The sequence below is a fragment of the Astatotilapia calliptera genome, chromosome 5 (genome assembly GCF_964374335.1).
Source record: "Astatotilapia calliptera chromosome 5, fAstCal68.1, whole genome shotgun sequence".
NCBI classification, from domain to species: domain Eukaryota; kingdom Metazoa; phylum Chordata; class Actinopteri; order Cichliformes; family Cichlidae; genus Astatotilapia; species Astatotilapia calliptera.
The window spans coordinates 4,086,223-4,112,529 of record NC_137426.1 but is presented as its reverse complement, the minus strand read 5'-3'; the positions used below and the strand labels follow the sequence as shown (position 1 = coordinate 4,112,529).

The 26,307-nt window shown below is 39.9% G+C and overlaps 2 protein-coding genes across 7 annotated transcripts in view; both read right to left on the bottom strand.

The window, feature by feature from the left end:
• Positions 1–821: 821 nt before the first annotated feature.
• On the bottom strand, positions 822–3,325 carry npffl (neuropeptide FF-amide peptide precursor like). Its single transcript, XM_026166338.2, has 3 exons — positions 2,606–3,325; positions 1,829–1,944; positions 822–1,259 (listed from the first exon to the last, which is right to left on the bottom strand). Exons 1-3 carry the CDS (start codon positions 2,753–2,755, stop codon positions 1,139–1,141), a joined length of 387 nt encoding a protein of 128 aa, XP_026022123.2. The 5' UTR covers positions 2,756–3,325; the 3' UTR covers positions 822–1,138.
• Positions 3,326–4,924: 1,599 nt separating this feature from the next.
• The window catches only part of itga7 (integrin, alpha 7), a 41,807-nt gene continuing 20,424 nt past the window's right edge, over positions 4,925–26,307 (bottom strand). The window contains exons 5-26 of one of the 6 annotated variants that reach the window (XR_003272378.2): positions 25,763–25,870; positions 19,491–19,698; positions 18,331–18,527; positions 17,906–17,994; positions 17,663–17,790; positions 17,450–17,545; positions 17,245–17,306; positions 16,770–16,939; positions 16,444–16,590; positions 15,815–15,930; positions 15,212–15,398; positions 15,049–15,123; positions 14,876–14,955; positions 14,697–14,774; positions 14,100–14,202; positions 13,516–13,722; positions 12,807–12,926; positions 12,533–12,646; positions 11,753–11,851; positions 11,524–11,649; positions 9,357–9,521; positions 4,925–7,040 (exon numbers count right to left, since the gene is read on the bottom strand). Coding sequence is in view for 4 of the 6 variants with exons in the window: in XM_026166729.2 (XP_026022514.1) it covers positions 6,885–7,040; positions 11,524–11,649; positions 11,753–11,851; positions 12,533–12,646; positions 12,807–12,926; positions 13,516–13,722; positions 14,100–14,202; positions 14,697–14,774; positions 14,876–14,955; positions 15,049–15,123; positions 15,212–15,398; positions 15,815–15,930; positions 16,444–16,590; positions 16,770–16,939; positions 17,245–17,306; positions 17,450–17,545; positions 17,663–17,790; positions 17,906–17,994; positions 18,331–18,527; positions 19,491–19,698; positions 25,763–25,870 (2,666 nt within the window). In the remaining 2 variants the exon portion in view is untranslated. The remainder of the gene's footprint in view (positions 7,041–9,356; positions 9,522–11,523; positions 11,650–11,752; positions 11,852–12,532; positions 12,647–12,806; positions 12,927–13,515; positions 13,723–14,099; positions 14,203–14,696; positions 14,775–14,875; positions 14,956–15,048; positions 15,124–15,211; positions 15,399–15,814; positions 15,931–16,443; positions 16,591–16,769; positions 16,940–17,244; positions 17,307–17,449; positions 17,546–17,662; positions 17,791–17,905; positions 17,995–18,330; positions 18,528–19,490; positions 19,699–25,762; positions 25,871–26,307) is intronic. The other 5 variants (XR_003272377.2, XM_026166730.2, XM_026166729.2 and 2 more) reach the window with 5 other exon arrangements.

Below are 26,307 nucleotides of genomic sequence, written 5' to 3'. Positions count from 1 at the left end.
GTGCTGACCATCACGGCACAATGAACACAGGATTTCCATCCTTATCCCACTACATTAACCCCCCGCACGGTGCTGTTTGTAGAGAAATGAAAAATACTTACATTACGATCGTATTTCATTCATCTCTCTGTGTGTGGTCTCCACTGCATTTACATTCCCCTGATGTTTAAGTGAACCAGCACAGACACATTTCAGTTATGCTCTTGTTTATGGCCGAGCTGATGTGAGTACTGGCTGCAGATCCAGCAGATATAACACCGTCCTGCAAACAAACAAAAAATATACCATTTGTCCTTTGATCGAATTTAAAAACAAGGAAGGCTGATATTAGAAAAAACAAACAAAAAAAACCAACGCTAAGTGCTGAAATAAGAACTTAAGCTAAATGATTTTAAGCTTTTTAGGCTAAAAAAACCCCTCATTTATTAGTTTATGAGCTGATAAAACAGTTTCGATAAAAATAATAAATGTTGGCTGGTTATAGCTTCTAAAATGCAGAATTCACCATTATCTATTTATAAACACCATTTATTGTATTTATCATATTATATATTTAAGTGGAAGATTTTGGGGGATTTGAGAGTTTATTTGGACAAACAGGACACTTTAAGATCTCACCTTGGCTTGAGAAAACTTGGATTTGCCATTTTTACACACATTTCACAAACATGATTAGCAACAGATTAAGTGGCCATATTTAAATGAACTCAACAGCTGGATTTATAAAATTTCAACATCTGTTTGTTCCCACCTTTCTTTAACGGATTACTGTGATATTTGAACACTGATAACACTGAACACAAATACAGATGAAATTAGCATTACAAGATTAAAGTTCTTTTATTTGAACGGAAGAACAACAAAAACATAGCAACTAACAATTTACAACAAACATTTTCAGTCCTTAACAAGCCGATCCAAACAATCACCAGTCACCGTGCTTCCTTCCCAGTGTTGGAAATTCAAAGAAAATAACAACAATCATAATCATGAAAGATTAAGCTAGTGTCATCTTTCACTGGACACCAGGTGTAAAGTCAAGCCTAGTGGGCTGGAGCTTAGAGTGGAACAAATCTAGTATCTTTATAACTCTCGGCTGCTTGACCTTCCACCAGGGCAACACCGCATGACTGCAACATTACTTCTTGCCAAATCTCTGAGGCACGGCCATACTCCAGATCTGACCGGGGGCAGCCTCCCAGTCACGGGAATGCATCTGATCCTCCAGCACAACCTGCCCTCTGGAGCTGCGGCCAAACCTGTGACGGGAAAAGCACCAAGAGTGGGAATTATTTCAATTAATTCAACTCCAAACTATGATTTTAGATAAATAAACATCTGTAAACGCAGACCAGAAAATACAAAATATTGATGTTGATGTTGTGATCTTAGCTGGGCCTCAGTTACATTTGAGCTTGAAGGACTGTTACAGAGGAAGGTCGCTTGAAGATGAGACCAGTTTAATGAACCCAGCTTTGCCATAAGAATCGTTTTGACTGTGAATGATTTTTACAAACGGACATTTCAAGTACATAATGGGTCATTTTGATCTTTTAAAATTCAGATATGGAAAGTAGTTGCAAATGGCTAAATGGATTTTCCTCTTCCTGTCTTCCAGTACACGGTGCGACCTACTGTATATCATAATCCCTTTAAATAGTTACAAACTACCCACATGGTGTATTTTTGAAGAAAGAATGGGTAAAAAATGATTTGGTGACAAGCCCAAACTACATCAGTGAACTTCCTATATTAGTGTTTTTCTGTAAACACATCTGATAGGAAAACTTGAAATGTAGATTAATACAGGCGATGTGATGCCACTGACCTCTGTGGCTGATGGAGGACAGACTCCCTGGCTTCTCTCTGAGCTCCGTGCAGCAGGGCTCTCAGCAATGAAGTCAGCAAGCGATCATCAGTGTCGCTATCTCTGTTTTCACTCTCCTGGAACACACCAGGACACATTTAAGGCTACACAAGCACACACCGTCGTGTCAAACTTTCTTCTTCTTTTTTTAAAATAGAACATGAAGAACATCACAAACTTAAAAGGCTGATGACTCCAAACAGTCTGTCCTACTGTGGCAAAAAGCCTTGAGATGTAGATATTAAGGCACCAAGGCTGAGAGATGTACATGGTGCACACCAAAATATCCATTCGCTTCATTTTATGCAAAGTAAAACCCAGATCTGTCCGTCCCTGCACGTCACAAAGAGAAAATCTAGTACTCGTGATCTTCTTGTCCTTTATCTGATTCGCTATCCTGCCCCCGACTATCTGCTCACACCAGAATATATAACAGTGTATTTCACACTGTTGCATGAAGAGGAACACCATCTGAAATCTAAATGGGCTGTGTGATTTATCCTGTCTCATTTGATAAAAGGCTCAAGTCGCATTTACATACAATCCTCTCAGAAAATGTTGGCATGTACCAGAGCAGGCAGTCCATATTTAAATCAGGCACAAAGTATGCATAAAAATCACCACATGTGCTTCAGCGATAGGATTTCAGTTTTAAAGCTTCAAATGATCATAAAATAGACTGTCAACATGTACGTGAAATGAAAATTAACAAGTTTTTCAGTGGTTTGATTGTCTCACCAGCCCCAACAGGCGGTCAGGCATGCTCTCCTCTGAGCTGCCAGGCAAGATGTCATTTTTGTCCAGGCCGGCTTGGATATGAAGAGCGTGACTGACGCCAGCCATCGCCATAATCAGTGCCAGAAGAGTCACCGCTGCAGCTGTGTCCATGTTCTCAGACTTGAGAGGAGGTCGGACAAACACTGATGACAAATATAGAAGAGGAAAGAGAAGAAGATGGCTGTCTAAGCAGACTTGCTAAGAACGAACTTCAGTGCTGGTCACATCCTCAGCGGGTCTTATATACACCTCGTGGTCACTGGCAGGATGTCTCAGGAGAGCTGATGAAAGATGCTACTGTACAACGGGGAACAGGGGACAGGATGGAGGAAGAGCCTTAACTAGGTCCATTTAGCTCGGATCAGGCATTAGTGATGACTTAGCACCAGAGTGTGTTATTATGTGGCCCCCAGGGTCGTGCAGCACAAACCAGTTATTAAACAAATAAATCTGTGCAAATGGACCCGGACCCACCCATCCCAAGGTAATGCACAGAGCATATACAATATATAACAGATTAGTCATGTGACTTCAGTTATACAGGAAGAAATTCAAAGCACACACTGTATTCAGAAGAACTGCAACAATTACCAAAAAATATAAATAAATAAAATGCATGCGCTCTGGGCCTTGATGTTGCCTCTTAAATCATCTTCTGTATGAAACAAGCTTTCTTTGTAACTACCCGAACTTTAATCCTACTTTCTTCTGATTGGCTGCCCCTGACAAACAGAAGGTTTGAACAGCAGGTGGGTGGAGATTCTGTGCTCACAGCTAGAGCTGTGGACCTGTGATGACCATATAATGGATCTCCTTTTCATGCACTGTAGATTATTTGCTTTCTCCAAAGCTTTATTGACATGAATGTAAAGTAAACCTTGGGTCAATAATAAGACTCTGGCTCATCAAACCCTTTGCTTACACAGAGTTTTCTTTAACAAGCAGATCAAGGGGTTTTAGGAAGAAGCAAACGATGCCTAAAAATGAAACAATTCATCTGTTAAACGTCAGCTCGCTTCCTTCCATTATCTTTCCAAGTAACACCAGCTTTTTTTTATTAGTGAGAGTGACACTTGCTTTATTAGGGGTACTTGTTCAGTTTAATGTTGCCTCAGTGTGTGTGTGTGTGTGTGTGTAATAATTAGTCACTTCCACATCACCAGATTTGGCTCATCAAAGTGCCTAATGGGTGACAATCCGCTTAAGCACGCACGCACATACAGCCTCTTTTTAACTACCATGGCAACCAGGATGACATCTAATGGTTTCTGAGAGTTTTAGTTTTCATTAATGAGATCAGAAGCTTTTGGATTACATGAAAATCAAAGTTACTCACTCTGACTCACAAAAGTGAGTTTATACTGTTTCTAATAAGAGGACAAAAATAAACCCTTGTTTAGTTTTCTGTGATCCCATTGCTCAACCATCCGATCATCCATCCATTTCTTACGTCTATCCCAGCTTTCACAGGGCCAGAGAAAAATAAAACTGTGGTCATACATGAGTTCATGTCTTTTATGCCTTTCACTGGTTTTCCATCAGTGTTTTGGAAATTTTGGAGGGTGTTCAGTGTAAAACATGAGAAGGGCAGTATAGGTCTGAGATCTGTTCCCCAGCAGTGTGTCGATTTTTATTTTTTTTTAAATTTAATTTCAGTGTATCTAAAAGCTGCAGAGGTGCAGGGCATGCTGTTTAGCTTAGCATAAATACAAGTAATCAAGCTTCTTCTTCAAGCTAGTAATTAGGCTTCTTTAAGCTTGTTCAGAGCTTATTACTCTGGGTTTTTGTTGCTCTAATAATCACAACATAGCATGTTAATAAGAAAGGTAGTTTTTTTTTTTAAAGTATAGTTACATTTTTTTTAAAACTCTGTTTTCACTCTTAATGCTATTAAGCTAAGCTACGGTCCTGCTTCAAGCTCTGTATTTAATTTAGCTCACAGAATTAATACATTTCTCTAAATTGATTGTGTTGTACTTGCACAATAAAACTGGCTATTTTTATTGGTAATACAATTTACTAATTTTATTTCTTACACCAATCCGTCGTAATGCAGAGTCAGGTTAGATGCTGGTGAAATACTCTAAAGTATGGATATCATGTTTTACATAATTTATTTTCTATAAATGTAATACCTAAAAAAAAACTATTTAAAAGACTCATATCACTAATGGGTCCGAGTTAAAAATAAACTTGAAAATGATCGTAAGATTTAATGTTCCGTTTTTGACTTTTTAAAATTTATCAGCCAGTGCGCAAGCCGACCACAGACCATGAATATTTATGTCACATAAACAAAACAAGATGCTTTATTTCTTCTTCGAGAAGAGTTACAATCAAACATTAAAGACAAACCCATCTCATCTGCACCCCTTACTTACTGTCCTGTTCATCTTTATGTTAACAAGCACAAATACTCAAGAACATTATGGGCAACATTTCCATGAAAAACAAAATCTATTCCAGACAAGTAGTTATATTATAGCTTTTACAAAATTTACATGCGTTGTGTTTTCGTTTTTCCCTCCTATTTAAAATAACTACAGAAATAATGTTTTATTTCTCAGAGTGTTACCGCCATCTGGTGTTATATAAGTGAATTGCAGCTTTTACACATCCTTGGTTTTTGTCTGTACATCACTGGGTGATCTCTGCATAATGATCAAATTAAGCGGTCTGTCAGGTTTACCTCAATTTATTTTATTTTTTTTATTTACAACCTTTAAACAGTGCAGCCAATCCAACGAAATCAATAAATAAAACACCGAACAATGACCAACAGAAAATTTGGGAACATCAGAAAAAGGACATGCAGCTAGTATAAGATTGTCCAGCAATACCTAAAAAAATCAAGCTGACCCTTCATGCTTTACATCCACTTCATCAACCCAGATTAGATCCAAAGAGAGTTTGTCTGGTTCTGATACACATTATGTTCGCGCTGCTTTGTTCATGTAAAAAATAACAACAAAGGTTTTTCCCTGTCTTCATGTTGCTTCAGTGCAGGAGGGATGTTTACTTGTCCACCGGTGTCCAACAGATGTTTCAGGGGAGTATGATCTAATTTGCAGTAGCCTTGCGTTTGTAACCAGTGGCACACCATCTGCCACCTTTACAATAAGGCACTTGTACGCAATTAGAAGTGTCAGTAATGAAGTGAAAGGAGTGTCATACTGGTACGAGTGGCGTACATTAACAAGAACAGTGTGACAAGCAGGTTAATGCAGTCCAACAAAAAAAAAAGATGTTACCTGGTGAAACATCTTTACATTACAACTCATGAGAAAAATATGGCGGCATCACTCAGACGTCACATTGTAACTAATTCACTCATTCGTAGCAGTTTAGGTTTTAAATTGAGGCTACAGTAAGTTTTCATACTTATTCGATTTTTTTACACTGTTATGTCATCATAAGACATCCATAAAAAAACTACCAGAAATTTTCATAAACAGATGAAGAGCACACGATACCTTAAATATTGCTTTTTTTTTTATCTGACACATGTGACAACAGTGCTCTGGTCGTGGCTACGGCATGTTATAGGTTGTATTGTGGTTTCTTGTTCTTATTCAAGTTACTCAGGCAATTGAACAAAGCCCTACAAAAGCTATCAATGAACTTTTTAAATGGCTTCTTGAGCCAACCCAGAGTAATCGTCGAGCCCAGAAGACAACACATTCATCGAAACACGAACATCCACCCACCCAGTGCTTTAACCAGTACTAAAAAAAGTCCTTTATATATAGAAAAATGCATTTTCTTTTCATTGCCCATATGAATCTTCAGTCTTACAGTATTTAAGGCAAAAAGTAGTCTTTGTCATGGGCACTGGCTTCTTTACTATAATGTCCAGTATATCTGTGTGTGTCTGTTAGGATCTGCATGTGGTGCTTATGCATGTCTTTGATTTTCAGTCCTTCTTTCTGATGTCAGACAGTGAAGCAGCAGTGAGGGCTGGGGAACGTACTCAGCAGCTCGACTGGTTTTAATGTTGTCGTAGGCCTTCAGTACAATACTATGATATTGATTTAGACTAAATAAGCTATGTAAGGCCTTCAGTAGGCTACAGTATTGAGAAAACGCATCAGTATGTAAGCAATGATGAAGTGAGGTGTGCACAACGTTTCGTGATCCCAGTCTCTGTGCACTTTTTTAGTCAGTTAATTCAACAGCAAAGACATAATGAGTGTTGCACTTTTTTTTTTTCTTTTTTTTAAAGTCAGGGCATCAAAGCAGGTTACGAGGTCCCGTCGCTCCAGTGTGTGGCCCATTCCTTTTTTTGGACGCCTCCTGACTTCTCAGTCTGAAACTGAGGCCGGTCCTCGCGAGGAATCTTGACCGCGTGGTACTGAGGCAGTTTGTCCTTGTAGTGCGCCCGTCGGAAGAAGCCACACTATTGACCCAGGGAGGAAAGTGGGTCGGAGTGCACACAGAAGAAGGGAAAGATGGATGGAGGAGGCAGAAGGGAAGGAAAAAGAATTAACCAGTGCCACTTTTAAGGGACTGTGGTAACTACAGTTGTTAAACTGTGTTTGAGGAGGTGCTGTGTTACTCAATAGCATGCCTTCTAAGAAAATTATCCACTCTTATTCATTGCGTTTAGGTAAAGCTTTATAGTGCGTCTCACAGATAGGAAGGCAAAGTGATTACCTGATTACCAGCTGCAAATAAAGTGACTTTTTAATAAAAAATAAATTTAAAACAGCACACCAACCAAAAAGCACACTCTCATGCTCAACATTTATAACCTTGCACCAGCCTGAAGTGTCTGCGATTAACACACCAACACACTGAAGTACCGCTAAGCAGATTTACACTCATTAAAAGGAACAAAGACATCCACTGATCCTAACGACAAGTTCAGTCTGGCACCTGGAAAAGTTGATCAGTTATTGAATGCATGTCAAATCGTTAATAGATTTTTAGGAAGAGGGGACCGCGTAGAAATGAACAGTCTTCTGAGAATGATGCCAGAATGAACAAGTGCAGATAACTGAAAAGTAAGAGGCACAAAACACAGCACAGCAGGCATGTTAAAGCCTTGAAGGAGAGATGGCTGGATGGTGTTCAACAGGCACAGATTAGGTGACTAGAAAACAAAGGTTTTAAATTATTTTACAGAACAAAACACCGAAAACAGTTTCAGTGAACCAACAACTGAGACTAGCAAAGTAGCTGCTCATGGGAGACATTAATATTAAAGGTTGTTGTTAAAATAGGAGACATTTAGGCTAATACCTAGCATTAGGCTATATGTGCAACTAGCCACCTATGTAGAGATAGCAGATATGTGTTTCTATAATAAGGTATGATGATTTCATACATTTTAAGGGAATTAAATACAATGAAAATAGCTTTTTTAAAGTTTGGGATCAAATCATGAATGTAGGCAACACAGTTCATATATGCTAACTGGCCACTTTACTGGGTACACCTGTACAGATGCTTGTCAGTTGAAAAGTCTTATTAGTCGCTCACATGGCAAGATCTCCGTATATTTAGGCTGACAGAAATGGCCAAGATGACCTGCTGACATCTATGTCTTTCATGAACTGATGATTTGCTGGGATTTTTCTACACAACCATCTCCAGGGTTTACAGAGACAGTATCCAGTGTCCTGCCTTGTTGGCAGAGGAGAATTTCCAGCATCTTTTGAGCTGATGCAAGGCAAAATTCAAATAACCCCTTGTTGCATGCAAGGTATTCAGGATAGCATCTCTGAATGCACAATGCACTGAACCTTGAAGTAGTTGAACTCAAGCAGCAAAAGGCCACATTGGCTGCTGCTGTCAGCTAGGAACAGGAAACTGAGACTGCATTTCACACGGGCTCATCAAAACTGGGCAACAGAAGATTGGAAAAACTGATGAGTCTCAATTTCTGCTGCAACATTCAGATGCTGGAGTCAGGCGACCAAGACAGATGACCAAGTGTAGCCATAATCTGATGGCTGCTTCCAGCAGGATAATGTTCCATGTAACTCAAATAATCTGAAACTGGTTTCTTGAACCTAACAATGAGTTGCCTCAACAAGCAACAATCACCAGATCCCTTTGGGGTGTAATGAAATGGGAAATTAGCATCATGCGTTTATAGCTGACAAAGTGTGTGATGCTATCACGTAAAAATGGACCAAATTCTCTGCGGAACGTTTCCAGGACCTTTTTGAATCTGTGTCATGAAAAAATAAGGCACCTCTGAAGGCGAAAGTGAGTGCAACTAGCGAGGTGTACCAAATAAAGTGGTTGCTTAGTATAAATGTTTTACCTATTTAATGAAGGTTTAATTTAAAAATGAACAGACACATAAAATATAACCCAGAGAAATAATTTTATACCCCCTTATGGAGCTAATAACCTCTTATTTTAATTCTCAATCTGCCTGCAAACATTGTCCTGTAAAAATGAGTGATGGCAGAAACTAGAAGCCACCTTTTGTCTATATTGAAGAATAAAGTAGGAAAATGCTAAGAATATGGTAAATCTGTCTTTTTTTTTGTGTCATTATAATGTTTTTCTTACTACAAATATAAACAGGAACAAAGGTAAAGAAGGCTTTACAAGAGATCAGTTCTCTTGTATCTCATGTGTCACTGCTATGATGCCACCTGAGATCATCTGAGCCTACATTTGCTGTCATGCTGTAATGAACACCACCGGCCTTCGAGTGAATTGAGGAACAAAGACGACTGCAGGTGAAGATTTTTACCGCTTGGAGTGAGAGGAGGAGGGGAGAGCAGACCAGAGGGGGGTATACTTTATATTATTGTTCTGTCGCCTGCTTCTCCGCCTCCGAGGGTTGGACCCCCAAATGGGCACGGTAGTACTCCGTCTCATAATGATGGCGTCGCTCACTGCGTTTGAAGAACCCACACTGGGGCGGGGTAGTGGGGAAAACACAGATATATAACAGAGGGGATTCCCCGATAGAGGTGAGGAGGAAAGAAAAGGGAACAAAACACAGATTGGAGCGTCACACAGAGGACAAACATGAGGACAGAAGAGGAAAGGCACAGGTGAGAGTGAGCTGGAAGGAATAAGACATTTGCAGGACAGATCAGAGCAAGGCAGACCAATAACGGACGGCCCAGAGTGAAGGCAACTGCAGTGACATCAAAGAAACGTCACTCAGGATCCTGCAGCTGTTGAACTTTGATGGAAAGGAAAAGAGTACTTGAGGACTAGTTAACTTACTTTACTAAAATATTCCAGTTTATTGTGACTCTTCTTCCGCATTTCAGGTGGAACTACTGCTTTAAATCCACTGCTGTGCAAATGAACCCTGTAAGTCTGTAACTGTATCCGACATGTTTTTGGACCTCTATAAGTAATTTTTGAGCAATGAACTGCAAAAAATGATACATTAAGAATATCATACTCATGTGTTATGCAAACAATAAGTCATAAGTGCATAAATGCAAATTGACTGTACAAATATATATAATTTCATTTTTTGTGCATCTAAATCTTCATGGTTTTGGCTTCAGGGTTAACATCTTATATGACCTGCAATCCATCTTAGAAAAGTGCTCACTTGCTAGTTAGCTAGCACTACTTTAAACAAATACAGAATAAGAATTTTCTCTAATAAATTGTGTAAATTGTTAAATTATAAATTATTAAGAATTATTATTTTTAGTATTACAAAGAAAGTGTTTTTACTCAGTTGCCACCAGAGATGTAATCCGATTACTTTTTTCAAGTAACGAGTAAAGTAAGGGATTACTATTGCAAAAACGGTAATTAGATTACCGTTACTTTCCCGTAGGAACGCTGCGTTACTGCGTTACTAAAACCGTGATTCTTTTGCGAGAATGTCTCATGACAGTGACGTAAGCCAGTGCAACGTTGGTGACAACAGCTGTGTGCAGATCAACAATGGATCACATATCGAGTACGGAGAGAGTATGAGCGTGCAGCGTTTAAAGCGTGGAAGTACTGACCTTACTTTAAGTTTGATTCCATAAAAAGTGACAAAAACATTAGTGTCCGTTGTGCGTGGGAAGAAAACTTCTTTTTACAAGCACCAAGTGCTCTACCACGTGATGGGAAACTCACAGAGAAACTCGCGGATTCTTCCGCTGACCGCTGCGGCACACCTGCACCAGGGTAAACCTCCGCCTGCCCTACTCCTGCTTTACAGGTGAAAATAGAGCAACAGGACCGCTGAGTCTTTGACTTTATTTATTTTCTGCTGTGTTTTACTTGCATCTATTTGAAAGACTGAGTGTAAACACAAAAAATATTTTATTTTATGTGCTGGAATGTGCAGAAAATAGGTTTAAATAGGTTTAAAACAAATTTCTTCCAGTCAGAGAATGTTGCATATAATTAAATGTTTGCTTGATGCATAAAGTTAAAAGATTAAAACTGATAAAACAAGTTTTAAAAAGAGACTTTTCCATTTGATTACATTTTGTATGATGGATTATGCAGAAAAAGTAGAATTGGGCTGAAAGATCTATCGCTTTATCACCTCTTCAGGTTGTAAATCGTGTTTTTAAAAAGTAACTAAGTAACTAAGTAATTAATTACCTTTGAAAATAAGTAATCAGTAAAGTAACGGGATTACTTTTTGGGGGAAGTAATCAGTAATTAGTTACTGATTACTTTTTTCAAGTAACTTGACCAACACTGGTTGCCACCCAAAAGTAAATTGTCAATTTTTAATGTATTTTCTTCTATTTTCTTCTTTGACATCATTTTTCACATAAAACATTACTATATAAACATTTATATGTAAACCTGTCTTATTTTCCTGTTTGATTTTTTTTAATCTTTCCACTACTGTTAATGATAAAGACCTACAGTTGAATAAAAAGACAAAAAACACAGTGAAAAAGTAAAGACAGACCATTTGAGATCTGATGGATTACCTTCCATAGCATGAGGACCAGCAGTGCCAGCAGCAGGACACCTGCCAGGATGGCAATGAGGATGATCCACCAGGGGATCCAGTACTGGTCAGTAACACCGTGCTCGGGATAGATCATCACTGAAACCTGATAAGGAAGAAAAGATATTCAGCTCAAAGCTTGAAGCAATGCACAAACAGCAATTTAACAGTAAAAATGTTTATTTTTTAAATGAATGTGTGTGAAGTACCAGTGCAGCAGCATCCTTAAGGACCAGATGTTTGATGCTGGACTTCACAGTGATGTTGGCTCTGACCAGCAGCTCCAGAGCACTGACTGCTGGGAAGTCCTAAGAGACAGACAGAAACAAAGCCAGTAGCAAGTTTGTGTTTAAAACAAGGAAAACTGCACAGAGAAGCATTAAAATTTTAGCCAAAGCAACATAATGTTTGCTCCACTAATTACATCATATAAACTATTCACACAGTTTAATAAAACTAGTGTTTGAGCCAAAACTATGAAATAGTGAGATTTAAAGAGAAAACAAACTAGACTCTATTTCCTTTAGGTGCTTTGCTGATCCCTTATTTCCTAAGGGATCATTACATGATTAAAGGAGTCCGTCCAGATGCAAACATCATTTATCCAGGCTTGTGACCTCTTGTTCTCCTTGTCCCAAGGAGGAGATACAAACAAGGCAAATTTAATGACAAATTCAATTTCAAAATTGTAAATAAATTTCTACTAAAAAAGAGTTTCCAGTCAATTTTATTGATGTGTGATGGAAAAGCAAACTAACATATTCACATATTCTTACTCTTTGATCTCAGTGAATATTGAAAATTGAAAGTTCATTTGACTTGGTCGCCAGACATCGTCTGTAACATACGAGCTTCCTGACATCAGTCGTCACTGTGTAAATGTGTTTGCTGCAGTTATCGCTCACTCGCTGCTCGCTGCAGCAGCTGTGACAGTTGGACTGAAGCTGAGCTTGAGAGTAATATTCAGAAAGGTGCTGATGTAATATTACCTCTATGAAACTGCTGTTCCACAGTCTGGCGTGGATTTTAAGCACAGCCTGACCGGAGAAGCTGTGGAGAGGACACTGGAACAGCACACAGCGTGCTGACCCCAGCAGGCAATCCTAGAAAACAAAGTCACACCTGAATGTAAACTGCTGTGGAAATGAAAGAGGACTACGTGTTCACATTTTAAAACTGTTGAGTTGTTTGAGTGCATTGGCAGGAAATCAATAACCCACGTTCTGGTCTTTTCCCTGGCTCTCTGCTTCTTGTCCTTCTTACCAGTTTGAGCGACTTGCGTCTGTCTGAAGCTGCCACAGCAGGCGTGGTCTGTCCCACGCTGCCTTTAGTCATGATCTGACCTTCCTCCTCAGGGTGGGAGCGGCGTTTTCGCCCAACCTGCTGAAATAGATGCATTTATATGCATGTTTCAACAAAAGGTTCAAAAAGGTTTTGTCAAAATACAAAGAGACAGCATATAATATATTATAAAGGATTTTTTTCATTAACTTCTCTCCTAAAACAGTGTAAAACACAGAAAAAGAGAAGATTAAATGAACTGCTAACATACGTCATTCAGCACTGACTTCTGGACTGAGTGACTGAGTCCTTATCTTATTCCTATTATTTCTGTCACTTGCTGTTAAAACATGGACTTGTGAGCCTTTTTCCAATGAAATAAATTGCTCTTCAAAAATATTGTTTGCCCTGAAAAATTAAAAAAAAAAAATTGAGAAAAAATGCAACTGAAATATTATTTATTATTATTTATTCAGGGAAACATGACTAGTACAAAATAATTGTATACCAATCAAGTACCTTTCATTTGACCAGATTCCATTAAATGTAATGCTTTATATTTTACTTATGTAACAATATATCATGAAAAATTAACATGTACTCAAATTAGTTAAAGTTAGCATATATATTTTTGTGTGTATGTGTAAACAAATGAGCCAGTTCAAAGTCGGCAGTGACTTGCTCCGCCTACCCCGTGACTGCCCAGCTCTGCAGGTGAGGAGCCCTGTAGCTTCAGAGGATTCAGAGCTGATGTAGGGCTGCACTGTGTTTCCGGGTGGCCTTGAAACGTCAAGCTGGCAGGATACAGGAGCCATTTCTCATTGGCCAGCTCATAGGGCCACATAATGTTGAGGAAGGCAGAGCCAAGTGTCTGGAGAGCTTGACCGGGATTAGCAACCTGACAGAGGGAAAAAAAAGAAGCTTACATTTAATAAAGTATGTTCATAGACGTTTCTGTCTTGGGTCCTTTTTTTTTTTGCTATTATGAAAAGATAAAATAAACAAGACGGACTGAGAGAAGGCAAACCTCTCTGGGCAGTATTTACTTTTAAGGAGATAGTATTGTATTTTGTAAATATTCATTTTGAGTTCTCTCTTGTTTTTAAAGGTACATTAAGAAGTTGCAGTGCAGTAAAAGCAAGTCCAATGAGCATGCTTTTGTTATTGGCCCCACTGAAACCTATTTTAATATACTTATAATATACTTTTTTCTTCTTCTTTTTTACATGTAGGTGGCAAAACAGCATCCCAGATAGCCACAAACTCTTTTCTCACCACAAACTCAAAATCCACAGCGCTGCCGATGTCGTCCAGACTGCTCATAGCACTCTCACCCCTCACTGCACCGCTGAAGAACAGCTTGTCGGGATTGACGCGCCTAATACAGAAAGTACAGTGACCATCAGTGTGTCAGAAGGCTGGAAACACAAAACTTAACATTACTATCATTACATCACTGTCTATTTCCTCACTATTCAACCACTTTTACTGATGAGCAAAGCATTCATAATTGAATTTAAAAACCTTTAATAAATGAGCTAAATATTATTAAAATACATGTGGTTTCATTTTAAATTTTCACACTTCCAAAGGTCGTTCTTTGGTTAGAGAGGTATAAAGTGAGCACATTTCCACTTGTTTATAATGGTGCAGGCATAAACACATGAAGTCCTGGTTTTAAATCTTGAACCTCAGTGTGGAAAAAAACACAGCTTCAGCGAAGAGTTGGAACAAGCTGATCAAATTTATGTGACAGATAATGTGGAATGAAATGATTTTACCAACCATAAAGCATGTGAGGGTGTTTTAGTAGACCTACATAAAGCAGCTTTACTGCCACAGACTCCTTTATAGACTGAAGGTGTTACTCACCCACTGACAGACAGAGGGAGCTCTATCACAACTTTAGCGTAAGCTGTCACAGGGACCAAGTCAGGCTGTTCGCTGATGCTGAGGACAAAACGATGAAAGAACTCAGATGAAAGTCAAAACATAAAAAGTAAGAATGTGATCTTTGTGGTCACATATCAGGGAAAATGTGGAAAACTTACGTTTTCAGTGAGAGCTCAGCTGTCAGCTCGGTGGTCTCAATAGTGATGTTAGCTGTGCTCAGACTGATGGAAAATTTCAGCTGAGGGAAAAAACATGAGAATAAAGTTTTTTTTTTAAATATGTTTTTGCTTCTTTTGTTGAGTTTAACAATAAACACACAGTTTTGTCTTACTTTAGAGTTTCGTTTGACGGGGTTTCCCAGGTCGCATTCAACCTGGGAGCCATTCTGGTTTGCTTGACATCTCATCTGCAGTCAGATCAGACAAATACTATCAGAGGAACACGTCATCAACTCAAAAACGATAGTCTGAAACTATATTTAGCAGATCTCACACCTGCTCTGGGATCCTGGAGCCGGCGTATGACAGTGTGTTTGGCAGGGAGATAATAAGCTGAGCAGCATGAGCATCATCGCCATCCTCCTCGGGGTAAAGAGGGTCAGAGGGCATATTAGTGACGGTGATGTCCAGCACCACCAGCCGCTGATCTGAGAGAGAAAACACCTGCACATCGTCCTCATCTCTGTAAGACGGCAAAGGAGGCAAAAAAGACAAAACATTTTTAAAGAGAGGCATTTCAACATAGTCTGAAGGTTGAGCAGAAATAAGCTGAGTAAGCAATCTTAAGATAATTGTAGATTTTTTGTGGTAGGCCTGTAAACTGTAAACTCTTTATTCCAATATGACACTTTGCCTATGCATTCATCTGCAGTGACAGCTACAGAGGAGCTTTTGGGAGATTAGTTAGAAAAGCTTGAACTGTTTCAACTTAACATTACTTCAGCGTAAGATTTATTGTTATTTATTTAATAAAAAAAAATTAAAACAATAACAAATTAGATATGATACCATACTGAAGATTTGCCATTAATCATCACTATCATCTCAGTCAGACAACAAAAAACTGTTGGGGTGTCGGGCTGCACAGCAGATACTTACTTTGGCAGAGGGATGAAGAGGTCAGAGTTCAGGGGTCGAGTACCAAACTGGTAGCTTAGCTTCAGGTTGCTCTGGCAGATTTTGTCATTGCCGCATCCTTCTCGCAGAAAGTTCACCTTCAGGGATTAAAAAAGACAAATATTAGGCTGAGATCAGGAATTCAAGAGGTTTTATAGTTTTAAACTTTTGTGGGTTTTTATAATCTTATGCCAAAGAAATTGGTCAATCATTTGATTAACGCTGACAACTCATTTTATGCTTTAAATGATTTATCAGTTCACTAAATACTGCACTGGGTGCATTGCTGTATGCTACAAAAGTGTATATGCAGTTGCAAAGGTAAGTAAGAGATAAGCTTAATGAGGAGCCAGTCGTTGAGTTGAGTTGAAAAAGTTTAAAAGCAGCCCAAGTAGAAGAACAGGTTTAAATGCTCTGTTTTGAGTTTATTTTATGTGTCACAGATTTGGCTTAAATGATCCTTGCTGAGTCTAAATTAATGAAGAAACACAATGTTGATGGAAAGCATTACATAAAGCTTTGGCTTGTTTATGTAGTAAATTATGAGCAGCAGGAGCTCATAAAAATTAAATCATCCTTAGAAATACTTCTTTTCCTATTTTGCTGCAGACCTCAGAGTGGAGCGTATTGGAAGGGGAGACATTGAGTATCGGCGGCAGCTTCTCCAGCCTTTTTGCAGAGTGTCTGCGTGGCGGCACGGGCTTGATAGTGTGGGTTATGACCAAAGAGATGGGACGCAGTTTGTCACGGATGTTCTCCTGCACAGAGGGAAAATGTAAAATTAAACTTCTGGCCAAAGCTACAGCAGAAAAGAATGAAATAGTTAATTAAAGAAATGTCTATTCAACTCAGCGTCCTTTTCATACTGGGATACTCCATAAAAATCTGCCTTCCACAGTAAAAGAAAGAAACACATCCATGAAATTAAATTACTGACATGCAGCTGGAAGACAGCGTTGGTGCACACAGCGTGACGCTGCCGATTTAGCTGCACTTCTTCTGTCTGTGTGTACTCCGGCTCCAGTAAACTGCGGCCCAGGAAGGTAACGCGATGCGGGAGGCCCACCTTCCTGCGCTCTGTGTCTGCTTCAAAGCGCACTACGAGGGCTTGAATGGAGTAAAATGGGGGAGCACATAGAGGGAGACAGATGGGTTGAAATACAGAAATGTCAGGACACACACACCGAAAGAGCACTTAAAGAACCCACCGGGGACAGAAGATATACTAAACCCATCTGAGGAGGTACAGTATTACACAGCTGTGATTTAATCATAATAAGATCTAATGTTACCTCACAGATAAGGTTACTTTCTACCGTAAATAGAAATGACTCCTGTCACTGTGGGGAGTGATGTAAAGCCCCGCGAGAGCAAAAGACAGAAACAGTCGTGGAAGCCGATGTGTGACTTACTAATGTGTGGAGAGTAGTGAGTTGGGTACGCTACGAAGGTGAAGCAAGCCTTGACCTCCACACTAAAAACAGAAAACCACGAAGAGGAAAAAAGACATGATCTTTAGGAGCTTCAGGACTATAGAAGAACTTTAAATGTTTTTTATTATCAGTTTGTTTGGTTAAGTTATCCTATAAGTTTAGTGCATTATGAGTGAGTGAGTACCAGACTCCATCTCTGTCTTTGCAGTTGGACTGCTCCAAATCTATTTGTGGAGGATCAATAGTTATGTCTCTCTTCACATGGATGACAGGACGAGATCTTGAGGACAAAAAAAGAAAACTTTTAATAAATTATTGATAATATGTTTTCATCCCTTAGATAAATGCACTGTCATCAAAATGTTTTCAGAGGTGTTCAACCAAAATCTTTCCTCACCTGAAGAGAACCACTGAATCGTTCAGCGAGCCCACTGCCACATCTGGGTAGTGATTGTTGTCGATATCCAAACCCCCTGAGATAGAATATCCAAAACGTCTCACATCAAAGTCCCGGCCATCCAGCACCTAATGGGATGAAGAACACTCAGTTTTATCCATGCCATCTCTTTCTCTCATTCACTCCTTCTGATTTTGACCTTTAATATTTCTTTGCAGTCGCTCATATCCAAAGCAAACTTACCTGAGCAGGTTTTGTCTCAATTCCAGATTTTGAGCCTCTATAGATAAAAACTTTTCCATCTCCATCAAACGGTGCTCCCACAGCAATATCTGTATAGATGTCAGACAAACTGGTTTCCAACACTACATTCTTATTGTAATGGTTTAAACCATAAACCACAGTTTGATATAGAAGACTTTCAACACATTAAACTGTTTCACTGCTGGAACCATTTAATGTTTTCCCTTATTTTCTAATATTTATATTCTGTTATACATCTATTATATCCTGATGAATGCTCATATTAAACATGACCATCATCATCCAGTCAGTGACTTATATTTAGCATCACTCACAGTCGTTGGGTTTTCCATTCAGCGAATCAAACAGCAGAAGTTACCTTTTAAGATTAAAACATTCTGAGTCAATAAAAAAGTTTCTTGTACCTCCATATCCATCCTGGTCCAGATCTCCAACGTTGCTGACTGTCATCCCAAACATGGAGTCGTATGTCCCGTTGAGGCGGATGGGCCGAGCCTGATCATCCCAGTGACCAAACGGGTTTAGATACACATAAACAGCTCCACCAATCTCTGCTTTACGGTCAAAAAAGTTAGGAGCTCCAACAATCAGGTCCGTCCAGCTAGCAAACAGAGGCGGAAAAGTAGAAATGAACACTTCCTTGAACAAGTCTCTTCTAATCTACATTCACAGTTGGCCTTGAATATGCATTTTATGCATTTTACACAGGAAAATGCTGTTGCAGGATTTAGGTGTTAAAAATATGATCTTGTGTTTATAACTTTAAGATGAATTTGACATTTTTGTGTAGAACATGACTGTGCATTCCCATTTTCTCTCTTTTGGCTCTCAGCGAAGGCGGTCGCACTTTTCTCCTCTCCTGCCCTTATCTTCGCTGCTTAGCTTCTTATGTCCTTGTCTTGTGTTTTTACTTACTTTTCCCTGGAACACTCTCTCACAGTCTGTTCTCTAAAACCTAAACTGGTCTCTGAATGCAATTCATGCGGAGACCCCTTCGGCACCAGTTGCGGCCTCAAGGCTGGAGCTGAACAAAACACCCTCATAACAACTGTGTTTAGACTGATCCCCCCTCCCTTTCCAAACGCCTTCGATGCTTGTGCCCCACCGGGGAAGATGGCAGTCGACTGGACCAGTGCAGACATGCTGCAGGACCAGATGCGCCGTCTACACCGGCTCTCTCTCACCCTTTACCCGCCCCTGTTGCTTGTCTTGTGTTTCTATGGTGTATTGATAGTCATGTGCTTTTTTTGCTGAGGTGTTTTTTCTGTTATCAAACTGTTCTCCCACTAGGAGCTCAGTCTGAGTGGAGTTTTTTTCTCCTCCTCTTACCTCATGTTATGTATTTTCGTTGTTTTTTTCCTATCAGCCTAATTCTCTGACATGTCTCCCCAATGTGATGTTTGTGTAAAGTTGGTCAGAAGGTTCCTTTGTAAGTGCGCATGCGCCATTAGCATGCTGCCTGCTGTAACCCTAATTTCCTTTGGGATTAATAAAGTATTCTGATTTTGATTCTAATTCTGATTGATGGTCATCCTGACTGACTTCCTATTTAGCCTTTGCTCACCCATCACTGTTGAGATCTGTGGTGGCAACTGAATATCCGAATGAAGAGGCCAGCTCCTCCCCCCAGAAGATGTGCTGTGGCACCAACCGGTACACATTGTCTTTCTTCAGCAGCACCACCGCCCCGGTGTGATTGGCTCGGGGAGCACCAGCCACAAAGGTTAGCTCTCCGAGACTCATTATTCCCATGGCAGAGTCAACAGAAAACCCTAGAAGATGAGGAAGAAAAGAAAAGCAGAGGAGGAAGGAAAGAAGGAAGTGTTATGGGTTAATATCGACCGTGGGGTTCAGAGGATCACCTCCTCTGAGTGTGCCATGTTCCTCTCATCTTCTTACTAATGAAATGTGGGCCTTAAGTGACTATTGATTTTGTGCCTAACTCATGATGGGTGTAAATGTCCTGTGTGCTGTGCGTGTGAAAGGCTGTGTGTCTAGTGGAAGCAAAAAGGCTGGTTGTGATAGTAACATGAGATGTATTGACGTTGGCCTAATGTCTCCTGAGATTCATGATACCAAAGCTCTGCACTGGTTGCCTCTGGTGAAGGCGGAGTGTAAACATGGTGGGTGGACGTTAAGCAGATTTATCGCCTGAAGCATCTCCTCTTCTCTGTGAGTGTGCTTTGTGAAAAGATAATCTGCATGTGTGTGGAGGAATTTGAGGATGCGCATGCATGTAAATCAGGTAAAGCAATTCAGCGTGTATATAGAGGAGGAAGGATGTTTGCATCATGTGCGGAATATTTCTGATCAAGCTGTGAAAAATGACACAAAACATATGAAACATTTTTCCTGAACACAGGCATTTTCTACATGCACTCGCTATGCTAGACTAAAAAGCAGGCAGCTGGTGCAAAAAGTGAGGACAATCTGTCTCCATCGGGACATGAAGGACATTTGTTAGTCCTGAGTAAACATGCAGAGGGAGACAAGACAGAGACAAACAGTGAGCAGCTCCAGGGTGGCAGGTGGGGAATGCAGCACTGCAGCTTCTATAAAACCAGCAGATGTGGGAACAAGCTGCAACTTTTTCCTCACAGGCTTTTAGCTCACAAGCTTGCAACATGGTAGAAACTATAAAGCTAATTAAGGAATGAAAGGATAAGGAAAAAAGTTTTTGCAATGTTAATCTTAATAAATTGCTTGGTTTTTATTTGAGTTAGACTGTTAGACAGAAAAAAGAGACAATTTGGAGAGCACAATGGAATTTCCGATATTTATTTTTTTATTTCTTTATTTTAAATATTCTCTTACCTACCTGCTAAATATGTCCTAGCCATTGGTTTAGTCAGCAAATACTCAAGGTTGTACAGTGGGGCAAAAAAGTATTTAGTCAGCCACCGATTGTGCAAGTTCCCCCACTTAAAATGATGACAGAGGTCAGTAATTTGCACCAGAGGTACACTTCAACTGTGAGAGACAGAATGTGAAAAAAAAATCCATGAATCCACATGGTAGGATTTGTAAAGAATTTATTCGTAAATTAGGGTGGAAAATAAGTATTTGGTCACCTCAAACAAGGAAAATCTCTGGCTCTCACAGACCTGTAACGTCTTCTGTAAGACGCTTTTCTGTCCCCCACTCGTTACCTGTATGAATGGCACCTGTTTGAACTCATCATCTGTATAAAAGACACCTGTCCACAGCCTCAAACAGTCAGACTCCAAACTCCGCCATGGCCAAGACCAAAGAGCTTTCGAAGGACACCAGGAAAAGTATTGTAGACCTGCACCAGACTGGGAAGAGTGAATCTACAATAGGCAAGCAGCTTGGTGTGAAAAAATCAACTGTGGGAGCAATCATCAGAAAATGGAAGACATACAAGACCACTGATAATCTCCCTCGATCTGGGGCTCCACGCAAGATCTCATCCCGTGGGGTCAAAATGATCATGAGAACGGTGAGCAAAGATCCCAGAACCACACGGGGGGACCTGGTGAATGACCTGCAGAGAGCTGGGACCAAAGTAACAAAGGTCACCATCAGTAACACACTACAACGGCAGGGAATCAAATCCCGCAGTGCCAGACGTGTTCCGCTGCTGAAGCCAGTGCATGTCCAGGCCCGTCTGAAGTTTGCCAGAGAGCACATGGATGATACAGCAGAGGATTGGGAGAATGTCATGTGGTCAGATGAAACCAAAGTAGAACTTTTTGGTATAAACTCAACTCGTCGTGTTTGGAGGAAGAAGAATACTGAGTTGCATCCCAAGAACACCATACCTACTGTGACGCATGGGGGTGGAAACATCATGCTATGGGGCTGTTTTTCTGCCAAGGGGACAGGACGACTGATCCGTGTTAAGGACAGAATGAATGGGGCCATGTATCGTGAGATTTTGAGCCAAAACCTCCTTCCATCAGTGAGAACTTTGAAGATGAAACGAGGCTGGGTCTTCCAACATGACAATGATCCAAAACACACCGCCCGGGCAACAAAGGAGTGGCTCCGTAAGAAGCATTTGAAAGTCCTGGAGTGGCCTAGCCAGTCTCCAGACCTCAACCCCATAGAAAATCTGTGGTGGGAGTTGAAAGTCCGTGTTGCTCGGCGACAGCCCCAAAACATCACTGCTCTCGAGAAGATCTGCATGGAGGAATGGGCCAAAATACCAGCTACTGTGTGTGCAAACCTGGTAAAGACCTATAGTAAACGTTTGACCTCTGTTATCAGAGCGTTCTCACTCCCGAGGCGTAACATGTCGACGTTTTGTCACGTCCCGCGGCGTTCCTGAGGAACGCGAAAGGAGACCTTCGGCGTTCTTATGGTACGCGGCGGGTTATTGCTGGAATCCAGTGCAATGACGCTCCCGCGGTAGTAGACGTTCCAGCCCTGTATTCCAGCCCTAAACCTAACCTTATCCCTAGCCCTGACCATAACCTTATTCCTGACCTTAACCAGGACTTTAATGATGTTAAATAGCGTGTTTCTAAGCGATTTGAAGAAAAAGAGCGAACATGTGTAGGTTCAGTCCAGACGGTTCTCATATTTCCTCTTTTTCCGAGGTCGTCATTTAGGAACGTGGTGGGTAGCCGAAAACGTAATATGGTGACGATTTGTCACCTAGCGTAAAATGTTACGCTTTGGGAGTGAGAACGGGTTGCTGTTATTGCCAACAAAGGTTATGTTACAAAGTATTGAGTTGTATTTTTGTTATTGACCAAATACTTATTTTCCACCCTGATTTACGAATAAATTCTTTACAAATCCTACCATGTGGATTCATGGATTTTTTTTTCACATTCTGTCTCTCACAGTTGAAGTGTACCTCTGGTGCAAATTACTGACCTCTGTCATCATTTTAGGTGGGGGAACTTGCACAATCGGTGGCTGACTAAATACTTTTTTGCCCCACTGTATCTACTGATTAGTCTCCAATGATGTACTCCTTAGTGTCCTACTCTTACTATATATAATTTGTTATCCACATTTTATTTCATTTACGTTTATATTTTTCCTCCTTTGGACCAGAGAGACAGTAGCTGACAATAAAGGATGTTATTTTGTTTTATCTATAAAATAAAGGCGCTCACACCTCCTTTGATTTGCAATAACTAACTGCTGTATGATGCAATATGAGTGTAAGTATTTTTTACACATACCACTTCTGCATTTGGCATAATTTTTGTTAAATAAATCACATGGTGTATTATGTCATGTGTGATGTTCATCTTAAGATGTATTTGCTATATTTTATTTATCATAACTCTTTTTGCCATGGCTATACATTTTAAGTAGAGTTTATTTCTTGACTAAAAGCTTCTTTAGACTAAAACTGAATTTACCTGATAAAGAGCCAAAGATGATACTTGTAAATGTTGATGCTTCTATGTACTCGTTGTTTCGACGCTGACTTTTCTAATTATGACTACTCTTCGGTTGCAGCCTCAGCATTAGTCCCTTTAGCTTGTAATGAAGAGATTCTATGTGTAATGTTGGATTTGGCCTTGATGGAGATAAAAACAAAGCTTTCTTTTCATTCAGCAGGCCGTCACTTCTTTAAATGAATACTTTTACTGTTCCTATTGGACACAATACAGTGATATTTCAGATCCAACAAAAGCTGCAAATTCCTACAACAGTCTCTGTCATTTTAGTAAGCATGCATAGGTGTGTCGTATCATCTGGTTAGGATCAATGGAAGCACGTGGGTTATAAATGAAGGCAAAAAGGTCATGTGGGAATTAGTGTTGTCAAGGAGACGGCTCAATACGGTGAGTAGGAGGGTAAGCAGGATTGGAGGAATGTGAATAAAGAGATTTATAGCAGATCCACACACTTAGAGGAAAAATAATGACCGGAAACCCAAACTAACAATGAATAGCTCCTGCTCAGCAGACTGTGGATCACTAACAACTGACACTAAATACTGAGAAATTCATCACAAAGCATCACATCATTATCTTGATAAAATGTATCTATTGTTTGAATGAAAATATCAGTGTGACAGTGCACCACTATTGATTCATTTGACCTTAGGCCTGTACTACAAAGTGAGTTCATCATACCGAGGGCATTCACTTATCCAATCAGGATAAGCAGTCACATGAAGCTAGGTATCAACTTGCTAAACTAAACCAGGATTTTGCCTGCACATTCACATGAAAAGGGTGGTGTTAGCGGCATCTGACTGATCATAATTATGGATAAATGTATTCACAGTAGACCCGTTCGATTTTCTTCAAAGAGAAATGAAGCTGTACTTTGGAGAAAATATGAATTTCAAACATGTAATACAGATTTAAGGCAACAAAGCTGCTGCAGATAAAGCAGTAAGAGTATGTGTGAGAGGAAGAGCACTGTAGAGTGATACAGTTTTACTTAAGTATGGGCTTTAAGCGCATTGGTCAGTAAGATGAGAAAGGAGTGACTATATTAATAAAGTTTAGCCTACTTGAAGCCTGGAAGAAAAGCTGGCAAAAAAGCTGACGGTGGAACTCGACAGACTTATCACTTCACAACACTCTCATTAAGAATCTGATAGATTACAATCAAGAATCTCATTAAATTAATATGTAAAGGACAGTTTTAGCTTTTAATCTGTCAGCTGCTGCCCCAGTGGTATTCAACCCTTAGACTACGAGCAAATTAAGCCCAAAAGTAAAAGCAGGTGTCCTATTTTAGGTTCATAAGTTAATGCTTATAAAATAATAAACGTGTTGTAAAAGTGTTTGAAGCCAACAGGAAAAGAGTTTAAAGTTACTTCGAAGAATCAATATTTTTTACTGATACTCATCAAAGACATTAGAACCTATTAAAAAACTTTAGAAACAGAGGATTAAGGGATCTTCAAGAACTGGTAACCTTCTTGGTAACCTGGCAGGTCAATAGGCAGTGATTTTGCACCTGTTGCTCTCTAATCTGGAACTGCTTCACAGCCTGAATTACCATTTTGATATACCCCAGTGAGAAGTGAACCACTTTTGTTGTACAAACAACAACCCCGAAGCATCCAGGGTAAGCAGAAGTCTTCGTAGTACAGGCCTCTTACCATTATATTTGAAATGCTGTACAGACATTTGTGATAACCAGAGTTACTTTTCCTCTTTCACCGCTGTTACACTGGTATTTTTGCTTTTAAATAGAGCTTAATGAAACTTAATTGCTAGCCATTCATGTTGATGCCAAAAACTCCATCAGCCCTCAGGCCATCATCCAGATTTCAATAGTCAGTAATGAAAAAATACCACACATAACAAATATATATAATATTCTCATCCACCTCAATTGCAGTTGGGTTCAATGCTTGTTAGCAAAAGTTAGCGTATTAACGTGTTAAAAAATTTAGCACTGATTGTAAATATGTTAGCATGCTGATGATGTGCCTCGGTATAGCCTCGCACAGCTGTGGACTCGTCTTGTATATTAGTTAAACCATTTAAAACAATTCGGTTTAGTATATCTGCAACTACTTAAAGTGAAACCACCACCAAGATACCCTGGAAAGCTTCATCCGGACAGACACATGCAAACTAACAAAAGAGATCGACAAACAACAGACAAACACCTCCTGCTACCCAAAGAGAAGGCCATCTCTTCTGCAACTATATAACTGTGCCAAAAATATAAATTAAATTAAATTTAAAAAATGAAATAAAAAAGGAAGTATAACTTTGGATGGCTGTCTCTTTTTAACATAGATTACACACTAAAATCTATATAGACAGACAGACTGTGTAACTGATCAGAAAGGATTAAGACAAAGACGGAGAAAAACAAGATACTATGTCCACTACAAGCCCAGTCCGGTCCAAACGACAGCACCTCAAGCCTACAAACCTAGGTAGCTATTATGAGCTACATCCTCAAACGATGTGGGCCGCCTTGATGGTTCCAGAGTTTTGTACAGCAGCGCATCTTCAACGGGGCTAGCCATGAACAAGAGCCCTATGGCCCAAAACAGGAGGAGAAAACAGAAAGAAGCAGAAAGAGGAGCGTGGGGAGGGTGTGATGGAATGGTGAAATGGTGGTGGGGGTGGAAAGAGGAAGAAAAGGGGAGAGGGAGGTGCAGGTGAGAGGTTGTGATTGATTGCTTTCTGTGTGGTGCTACAGTGGTTTGTCCTGCAAAACCACTGGGTACCTGGTGGAGAGATGACACATCAGGCTCAGACTGTACACCACTGGCATTTTCAGACAATGGGCGGTAGCTGGAATGAGGATGACATCAAGTATTTTCCCTTGTTTTCCCAAGAAAGTGAGCAAATAGTAGCAACATGAGGACTGATCCTGTCAGGCTACATGTCCACCCACAGTCAAACAAAGGCTGGAAAAATGAGGTGGAGTCCTGTTCAGGGCTTCATGAGTCATAAATTGCTGAGCTAAAA